The following is a 10,216-nucleotide window of genomic DNA, read 5'->3' as shown; positions in this document are numbered from 1 at the left end:
TGTTTACTTTCACAATTCCCGGTGTTAGATGAAGGTGATAGATGGAGAATTATCTCAAGCCCTGACCTCAAGTTCAAGCTGGAACTTCCACAGCCCACAGGTATAATTAATCAAACATGGAAGTGTGACACAGAGGAGAAGACTTGTTATTCTAGCCACCATTCTCTATATTAACATCATTAACCACAAGGAATAAATGGTAAAAGGAGATTACGGGTGACATTAATGTTTATTCTGCTATGCATAAGATGCCTGGAACTAGTAATGGCAAAGACGCTAATATTTTTGCATGAAAATAATCACTGACAGTATTGGGCTACACTCCTATAAGCCACTAAAAAATCCAGAATCTGGCTGGATGTGGGTAGGCACTATGTGTAAGTACACTAAATTAGCTACAACATACTAGTTTTATCTAACAGAATGCAAAATGCATCTTACTGTTGATGAATGCTTACTCATTCACAAAATTAATATGTTCTCACTCATCTCAATATGTTGTCACTCAGACATAGCCATAAATATTGGGAAGACTGTGGCTGTATCTCCCAACCTAATGCCCATCCCATGAATGACAACCAAATGTATTTGGCAAGCCAGCAGACTCCCATAATTACCAACAGGAAACAGGAGTAATAGTCTATATGACAAATGATAGGAGATTGTGAATTGATTTTCCTTCTGTCCTTTTTTTCTTCTCCCTTCTTACCCATTAGATTTGCTTAGGTTGTGTTGTTGACTTGTTCACGTTCTCTTTTTTTCAGTGGCGGGGTTAAGTCTGGCTGGTGGATTGGTGTGTGAGGGGCCAAACACAAAGTTGGATCCTATAGTGGGTTACTTAGGTCTTACTGGGTCTTACAGGCTGGCTGGTCCAACTGCCACAAGGAGCAAAACACAAAACTGCCTGGACACAAACATTGCCACAATCTGACAGCCTGCAAGCTCTTGGATACTGTACAGTCTCTCTCTCTCTCTCTCTCTCTCTCTCTCTCTCTCTCTCTCTCTCTCTCTCTCTCTCTCTCTCTCTCTCTCTCTCTCTCTCTCTCTCTCTCTCTCTCTCTCTCCCTCCCTCCCTCCCTCCCTCTCTCTGTTGGTTGTCACATTTTTATTTATTTTTTCCATCACCCTGTTGTGATGTTGTGTGAATGGTGTTTTCAATAATCCCCCAACGCCAAAAAATTATACCCTGACGCCCTCTACCGGTCATTTACGGTAAACATGTACCCGGAAGTAGTATCCAGCCTGTCAGTCGCTGTAGCTGCCTCGTGCTTGACGGGGTGGTCCGTGGTCCGGTTCCAGTTAGCAAGTAACAACTGGCCCCGAGAAGATTTCCATCAACTCCTACAACTCAACCGGTGGGCTCATTACAAGACCGTACTTGATGTGTCAGAGGTTTTATAGATATTCAATACTGGCTACATTTGTTTTTATTCACAAGAAAACTTTTTAGCTCCAAACAGCTAACGTTAGCCAGCTAGGTAACAGTTAACATTACCTACTGAGCATTATGTTCATAATGTTTGAATTAACAGTATGTCAGGATAGCTTGGAATCATATCAAAATGATTATTTTAAACGATATTCGTTCTTTGAGAAACGTTATTTCCTTGCAAATGACTTCCCCTACCTTTCCTGAGCATGGCAAAATGTAAAATCTTGGCAATTTGAAAGCCCTCTGTTGACAAATTATCTCTCTTCAGGTGCTGCAAACGTGTGTGAGTCATTGAGCTTGGCACTAGCTGTAGCACCACTGTGTGTAGTGAGGGCCAGCCCACAGATATGTCCTCCCAGGGAGATGGGGATGCAGAGCAGGGCCCCACGTCCTCCAGTGAGACTGAGGCCACCAGTGAGGCCATCATCACAGTCACCATCGGAGCAACGGTGCCCACAGGGTTTGAACACACTGCTGCAGAGGAGGTCAAGGAAAAAATTGGGGTTGAAGCACAAATCAGCAAAGACCGTGGTCGCATATACTTTCAAATAAGTACTGACAAGCTTTTCCAGGTAAGATGTGACCTAGAACCGATGAATACCTCATTCCCAAATTCTCACTGTCGTGATGTGTGCACATGACGAAGTCTCTCCATTAACCTGATAAAGGAAATCTCCTCTTGGTGGTGTAATCTTGTAATCTGACTGTAGTACTACAGTCAGCAAATGTAATGTTTTGAATATCAAAGTTAAAACATTTTTATGAGCCTGCAAAGTCAGTTTCCAATTAATTTTCATTGTAGCAGCTTCAGGTTTTTGATCTAACACTTATTGATAGAAACAAAACTTGCCAATGGACTTCATTTTCTATGCCTTGGCAATTCTTGTGCATGTATGTGTATTCTCTATCTATCTATCTATCTATTCATTCATTAAATTCCCCACCATAGGTCCATCTTCTGAAATCTGTGGACAACCTGTTTGTTGTGGTGGAGGAATATGACCACTATCAGTTCAAAGAATCCAAGGTAAATGACTACATTTGCAAATCATACACATCAGCACACCTCCCTAAGCCAAATAATCAACCCAAAGTGTCCCCGCTCAATGTTTCCTTATGTTGCCAAAGAGCCATTACTGAATATTACTGCCTGTAATTATGAATGTACTGCTGCTAAAGATAATCGTTAGCAGTCGCTGAGAAAATATAATTCTGAGAGGAGTTTCAATGTAGCACAAATAAGTAACTTATTGCCATCTACATATTAGCTGATATAATATGCATATGCATTACTGTCAGAGTAACAGATGAAAACATTCTGTTTTGTACAGGAGGAGACACTGATGGACTTGCAGCAGCTTGCCTCCAAACTCCCCTGGACCAATGCTCTAGAGGTGTGGAAACTAAACAACTCCCTGAAAAAGAAAAGAGGCCGTCGGAGAGGAGGAAATGGCGCCAAGGGGAAACCTAACAGCGAGGCCATGGAAGCCGTCGCTGCTGAAACCGAGCAGCAGCAACTGGCAGAGCCGTCGGTATCCGCTGAAGGCCAGGCCAAAGAGGAGAGCGCACCTGACGTAGAGAGCAGCACCCAGGACTCGGAGGAGGCAGCACCCGAGGCCAAGCTCATCAAGTTCCGTGTGACATGCAACAGAGCTGGTGACAAACACAGCTTTTCCTCCAATGAGGCCGCCAGGGACTTTGGTGGCGCTGTACAAGAGTTTTTCCAGTGGAAAGCAGACATGACTAAGTTTGATATTGAGGTAGGCATGCTTGCTGTGATTGGACTGACGCATATCGAATACCATTGCACTAGCCAAAAAAAACTCTGCCTGTCCAGATAAATCTGCTAGGCATACCTCCTTGTTTAGTTTAACGAGTAACAAAAGAAAGAATAACAGCTCTGCTTATTAACTTTTCCATGAAGATAAGCACATGTGGTCACAGTGCGTGACAAGTTAATAATACCATTCTTGGTCTTGAAAATGTGTGAAAGGTTAGAGGTTGATGTATATGTTTTAAAACTCCAGTTTCTCAGATTCATTAAAAAATGTTTTTGCACAGAGATGATAATCTGTGGTCTTTTCCATTCTCTAGATCTCAAGGTATTTCAGTGTTTCCCTCAAGGATTTTTGGTAGCAGTTGCCAGTTATATAATTATATAATGCCATTAAATATAATTACTGGGTATTGTTGTGATTTTGTTTTGGGCAAGTTTCTGTTTACTAGACTATAACTGTGCACAAGGCTATACTGATGTTTTCTCATGTATATTTCTGCAGGTCTTACTGAACATACATAATGAAGAGGTGGTGATTGGCATTGCGCTCACAGAAGAGAGTCTCCACAGGAGGAACATCACTCACTTTGGACCCACTACTCTGCGTTCCACCCTGTGTTATGGCATGCTCAGGTAACTATAACACCAGTTGCACTGTTATTGGCAAAAGGTTACAGTTATATCCCTTTGTTGGAAGGCTATATTTGAGAAGATTGAGTAGTTCAATTCTTTATTAATACAATTATCAACATTAGTTTTGTGTACTACCACTTTTTGTATATAGGATGTCACTCTGATGTTGTGATGCATAATTGGAAAATGTAATAACATAACTTAGTAGAATATTGTAATTGCCCTCCGCCCATCATGACCTCATGACCTTTCTGTTTGTTGAAATTTCCATGTAAATCTAGGGGAAACTACCTTTTGAAAATGTGTATCTGTTAAGTCATGTTTAATTGTATAGCCCTTACTCACAGTTACAAAGCTTCACAACACCCACATAAGGAAACAATAAATGAATACAAGACTCTGAAACCTTACCCTCCCCCTAACAAGGAAAAACTCACAAAACCACAAAAACCTGGACAAAACCTTGGGAAGGGCCTTCCAAGACAGTCAGTCATGCAATGGGTGCAAAAAAAACAAACAGAATAAGAGCCCTTGGGTCAATGTCCGCATCTGGCGCGGAGCTTCAACAGTAACTCGGTCACCATCGTCATTGTTGTCACCATCGTCATCATAAGAACGACACTCGGTGCAGGGACGTCAGCGCCGTCTCGGTCACCCTGGACTACTGCCACCAGAGGCGAAGTGGGAGGACGAGTCGGATGCTGCCCAGCTGCAACCACACCCTGACGTGAAGAGAGATAGGCGACACATCCATACCCACGGCAGACTCAGTCACTCACTCACACAAACGGAAACAACATGAATGAACAAGTGCGTACAGACCAGGAAACAGAACACACTCACTAAAATTCCCAGAAACCTGAGGTAGTGCTAGCTAGCTAGTCTTACTTTACTTGTGAATAGACCAAGTCACTCCCAGTAATTATGCAACGCTAAGGTCGGACAAATGAGAGTGAAAATATATGGGTAGTAAGCCTGGATTTAGAGACATGTAGAATCTGAGTACAGCAATATGTGTACACAAACCCCAGGGACCCCTACTGTTCAAAGATGGTGTGTGTGGTCCTCAATGCTGATAGTCCAAGCCCTATTGGTGAGAAAGTCTAAAATTCAGTTGAGTGTGAGCTGTAGTCCTAGTGTGCTGAATTTAGAGAGCAGTTTCTATTATATGATGGTGTTGCATGCTGAGCTGTAGTCAGAAAGCAACATTCTTACATGCATGTTCTGTCTTTCTAGATGGGTCAGGGCCGGGTGGAGGGTGAAATTGCGCCCTCTGTAGATCTGCATTATTTGAGTTAGAGCAACAGTCATTGAGGCATGTTTTTGTATTTTTCTTGGGCACTGGGATGATGATGAGTAGTCTTGGAGCAGCTGGGGACAACAGCCAGGGCCAGGAACATGTTGAAGATATCTGAGAAGACACCTGCCAGATGGTTGGTGCATGCTCTGAGTGTGTGGCTGGGGATGCCATTAACTCCAGCAGCTCTGCGTCACCGCTACTGTCTAGATTCTCACCCGCCCTAGACATCTCAGAGTGTGCGGCTGCGCATAATCCCTAACCAATTTACACCAAGTCTACACTTCTTTGTTGTATGTCTTTTTAACAAAAATACACATTTCATGAGGGTACCATTTTCTGTCTACTGTTCCAATACTTTTACTGTGTACTATGTTGTGTGCTGAGCTGTTATATACATTTTGGTTACAAAGCAAAGATTGGGAACAGTAGACTGAATTCTCTTTTACAAACAGGCGCTGTTTGCAATAAAAAAATTCTAGATTCTTAGTGGTGGCACTGGTAGCAAACAGGCATGTTAAATTTGTCATACCTATTGAACATTATTATGGATAACTGTATATATATTATTTTCTGTTGACACAGGCTGTGTAAACCTCAGGCATCAGATGTAATACTTGATCCAATGTGCGGGACTGGAGCCATACCATTGGAGGTAAGACAGAATTTGTGTACATTTTAATTTTTTCTTTAGTCAAAATGGGATTAGTTTAGTGTTGTAGAAGAAAACATGCAGTGCAAAGAAACATACAGTATGTGTATTAATTAATAATCACACACACTACTAATTGCGTAATGGGTTTCTTTCATCAGGGGGCCATTGAATTTCCCAGTTCATTCTACATTGCCGGTGACAACAATGACATGGCAGTTAACCGCACAGTCAATAATGTTTGCCACATCCAGAAGCGAAGAGATGACAAAGGCAGGTGAGAATGTCGACAGCGTGAATAATGTGTGGTGGAGACACTCCTCTGAATATCTCATAAGGAGTTTGTTTGGTTATCATGAGAGTTGTTATGATTATGACTATTATGTTTTGGTTGTGACTGTTATGATTTAAAAGCCATTATCTTTGAACAGTGCACCTGGGTTGCCTATTGACACGGTGCAGTGGGATCTGTGCCATTTACCCATAAGGACCAGCTCTGTTGACATCATCATCACTGACATGCCCTTTGGAAAGAGGTACCATAACAACGGTGTAGATGGTTGATGTTTATGTTTATATTTTATTTGACATGGACATCACAGTAGCATTAGAATTGTAACATACATTTATGCGCAAGGACCAGATGCACTGTGTTTAGTGTTTGTAGCGAAACGCTAATGTCCACAGGAACAACACCTGTCCACAGGAGGCTAAATATAGAAAGAGTTAAAATAGAAAAAATAAAAGAAAGAAAGAAAAAAAAAGAAACAGTTGTGTTGCATTTTCAGCTCAGTGGGCAGACAGTTTCGTTTTGCTCCTTTAACAGAGAAGACTGATTGTCCAAATGAGGTTTTGCGTATTGCAATGCGATAATGATAAATATTACCTGTTAATAATCATACTGAACCAGTTGATGATTTGAATATACCTCTTGGAATCTACAGTGCCTTCCTAAAGTATCCAATCCCCTTTACTTTTTTCACATTTTGTGGTGTTGCAGAATGAATTCAGAATGGATTAAATTTGGATTTTTGTCACCAATCTACACACCATAATCCAAAATGTCAAAGTGGAATTTATTTACAATTTTTTACAACCAAATTTAAAATGAAAAGCTGAAATGTTTCAAGACGTAAGTATTCAGCCCCTTTTGCAGTGACACTAAATTGAGTGAAGGCTCAAACGCACTGTACATGACTTTTGACGCGCATCGTTTGACACACCTCATCTGGCTGTATGGCGGAATGGCCAGAAGGAAGCCACTTCTGAGGAAAAAAGGGCACATGGCAGCACGCCTGGAATTTGTTTTTCTTTGTTTCCTCTTTTGATGCCATGCAAAACCAGGTTGGCAAAACTCCAGGCAACTTTTGAAAACCTCTGAGAGCATCAGGCAAAAGAGTTGAAAATTGAACTCTTCACCCGTAATGCAAAGCGCTGTGGCAGAAACTGGGCAGAGCTCATCACCCATCAATCACCATCGCTACTGTGAAGCATGATGGGGGCAGCATCAGGCCGTGAGGAGGTTTTTCAGTGGCAGGGACTGGGACACTTGTAAGGACAGAGGGAGCAATGTATGGAGCCAAATACAGGGACATTCTTGAGGGGGATTTGCTTCAGAGAGCCAAAATGTATATTCCTCCAAGCATACAGTTGTAAAGTTACAGGAAGAATACAGTAGGAGAAAATCCCCAAATCAAGACATGCCAAGCTGATAGACATTTTCAAGAAGACTGGAGGCATTAATCACTGCCAAAGGTGCTTCAAAAAAAGAATTGTTTCAGGTGGTTGAATACATACTTAAATTAGATCATTCTGAAATTCATGTTTTCACTTTGTCATTATGCAGTATTTTGTGTTGATTGCTGACAAAAAAGAAAACTATAATGAATTCTGGCTGCAACACCCCAAAATACAGAAAAAGTCAGTGGGATTGAATACTTTCTGATGGCACTGTACATCTTATCAGTAATGTTACGACCAAGGATGAGAACAACTGTAAGACTCCAAGTAAAAGGTAATTTGTAAATTTGTTTGTTTTCTTGAAGAATGGGCTCTAGGAAGAAGAACTGGGACCTTTACCCCTCCTGTCTGAGAGAGATGGCTCGTGTGTGCAGACCAGACTCAGGGAAAGCTGTCCTGTTGACTCAGGACAAGAAATGCTTTTCCAAGGTAACGCTGATCCATTAAAAAAGGCACATAAAGTGTTACAAAGTTGGGGGCATCCAGGTGGCTCAGTGGGCTGAGGCATCCTGGGTTCCAATCCGACCCAGGACCTTTGTCTCATGTCATCCCCCCTCTCTCTGGCTTTCCTGTTTCTCTTTATTTTGAACTAAGGCAAAAATGCCCCCAAAAATTGTCTGAGAAATTAACGAAGAAAACATAATCCTTTGCATCCTCATGGGTTAGATGAGACCTTGCACAGTGCAAAACTTGTCTGTCCACCATTTTCCTAATAATGATTTAATGATTCACGATGCTGTAGTTAAACCAGTTAGTGCACTCTGTGTATGTACATGCCAGATATTGTCATGGAAATGACTTCTAAGAAATGAAATGACTTTAAATAAAGTTGTTTTCCTTCTGAGGTTGCTAGCCAGTTGGTAATCAGCTTGTAAGCCTTGCCTTGCTTCTACCTAGTGTAGAAAATCATCTCACATGGCGGCCGGTCAGTGATTCTTGCCGTCTTTGTAAGCACAATCTGCGCAGTAACTCGTTCTTCTTTTAATACATTTTTGCATTCTAATGTTTCTATAGTCGCTATGGCTGCATGCACACAGCTAAAACTATGGTGCTCGAGAGCTAAAAACATCTCATTCTCACATAAATGAGATGTTTTTAGGGTCAATACAGATACACAGTGAGTCACAGTTAGGTGGCTGATGTATGGTGTCTTGTCTGGTATCATTAAAAAAAAATAAAAAAAGGTTTAACAGTAGACGTGTGTCTATGCACGCCTGTGTGTGTGTGTTACTAACAATCTTAAGCAATACCACTGTTGATGTGAAGTCACTTTGGTTGATGTAATGGTTGACTTTAGACCTTTATTTAATATGGGCTTTCCCAACCTTGGGGTCCATTGATATGTCTGTGTAGCCTGGGAAAAATTCATTATCAGATGATTTATGTTATAAAGTTATCTGTATGCATTTGTGGAATAGGAAAACTACTGGCAATGGTTTCTAACTTTTTCCCACTATAATCCAGTAAGTGGAAAGGAGTTTTTTTTTTTTTTCACTTTTATATAGCCCTCTATTGGGTTTACAAAACCTAATCTGGTCCTGGTGCTAAAAAGCCCGCCCACCCCGAGTGGAGTCAGTTTACCCTGAAATCATCTCTAAATAACTCCACAACAGTCTGAGTGCTCCAGGATTGAATCAGGTCATTTATTGCAACACAGAGGAGGCTTTTACCAGCTGGATTTGTCTAAGCAGAGATCTTGTTTAACACAAAACAAACACGTTAGTTTGTCCTGACAAGATTTATGTCGCCCCCAGGCTATATCGAGGATGGGAGGACTGTGGAGGAAGTCGCACACTGTTTGGGTCAATGTTGGAGGTTTACATGCTGGAGTGTACCTCCTGAAGCGGACCGGGGCAACGTTTGGCCAAACTCCAGAGGATGTCTATGAATCACAGGGAACTGTTAACACACAGGGGGATGAGAAGGTGGACAAGTAGCCTTCTTAATTTCTTAATAGTTACCCTGCTGTGAAGGTTTTGAAGTTAGTTTTTAAGAGGCTATATAGGATTCATATTATTTATTCAATATACCCACTTTACAGACTTTATTTTCCTGTATTTTCTGTATTTGGTTTCTTTGGTCAAGTGTGCCAAGCAGTTTTAGTGTTTTTGTTTTTTTTAATTTAACAATTGGTTTATGAAGATGGTGGGCTAACTGGAAAGAGAAATGCTACTATTGCTAATGTTCAACAGCCGTTTGATAATTCTCCCACCCTCTGCTCGAGTGAAGCTGTTCATTTAGGAGTCCGCTTGTTATTCAGGAATATGTTGAATGTTGTTCCGCACCTCTCAGACCTATTGGGTCGTTTTTAGAGGAACTGTAAGTTGCCCTTTGCTGTGATTAATAAATGTTGTTCCCGAAGTGTCACAGTTGGTGCACGTGTTTGTGCAACAATACACTCACTGTTACTAGTATCCAAACCGGTTGCTTTGACAGTGACATACACAAAACAGATACACACAGAGTAGAATGAGAAATTGGTCATTTATACTGTCAAAATATTGTCTTTAATTGGCGGGAATACTGCATATTCAATTCTGCACTGTCCACACGATAGGTGGGAAGAGTCAAACCGGTATCAGTTGATTTTTACAAAAAGGAAAAGTTGTGAGTGTGCGCCCGCACGCACTCGTGTTACTCAATAATGAATCTCAGTCTACGTGAACTTTTGCAAGCAGTAATGTT

At 41.3% G+C, this 10,216-nt stretch overlaps 1 protein-coding gene across 2 annotated transcripts; it reads left to right on the top strand.

Moving 5' to 3' along the window:
- Window positions 1-1,251: 1,251 nt before the first annotated feature.
- Window positions 1,252-9,892, top strand: thumpd3 (THUMP domain containing 3). 2 transcript variants are annotated; one of them, XM_071925860.2, is made up of 10 exons: window positions 1,252-1,355; window positions 1,701-2,004; window positions 2,382-2,459; window positions 2,764-3,192; window positions 3,712-3,842; window positions 5,725-5,794; window positions 5,953-6,068; window positions 6,223-6,327; window positions 7,837-7,960; window positions 9,286-9,892. In XM_071925860.2, the coding sequence occupies exons 2-10, from the start codon at window positions 1,780-1,782 to the stop codon at window positions 9,466-9,468; spliced, it is 1,461 nt and encodes a 486-aa protein (XP_071781961.1). In that variant the 5' UTR covers window positions 1,252-1,355; window positions 1,701-1,779; the 3' UTR covers window positions 9,469-9,892. The 2 variants fall into 2 exon arrangements, with proteins under 2 accessions (XP_071781961.1, XP_071781962.1); XM_071925861.2 differs by lacking the exon at window positions 9,286-9,892 and adding an exon at window positions 8,462-8,571 and having other exon boundaries at window positions 7,837-8,017.
- The last annotated feature ends 324 nt before the right edge of the window (window positions 9,893-10,216 follow it).

The sequence above is a fragment of the Centroberyx gerrardi genome, chromosome 5, assembly GCF_048128805.1.
Source record: "Centroberyx gerrardi isolate f3 chromosome 5, fCenGer3.hap1.cur.20231027, whole genome shotgun sequence".
In the NCBI taxonomy this organism is placed as follows: domain Eukaryota; kingdom Metazoa; phylum Chordata; class Actinopteri; order Beryciformes; family Berycidae; genus Centroberyx; species Centroberyx gerrardi.
The sequence above is the reverse complement of the archived record's forward strand: the minus strand, read 5'-3'. Positions and strand labels throughout refer to the sequence as shown.

Bases quoted from the DNA above. Each gene is read 5' to 3' on its own strand.
- thumpd3 (XM_071925860.2), top strand. From the start codon at position 1,780: ATGTCCTCCCAGGGAGATGGGGATGCAGAGCAGGGCCCCACGTCCTCC. The intron at 2,460-2,763 runs GTAAATGACTAC...TGTTTTGTACAG, and splicing joins ATCAGTTCAAAGAATCCAAG to GAGGAGACACTGATGGACTT. The intron at 5,795-5,952 runs GTAAGACAGAAT...TTCTTTCATCAG, and splicing joins CTGGAGCCATACCATTGGAG to GGGGCCATTGAATTTCCCAG.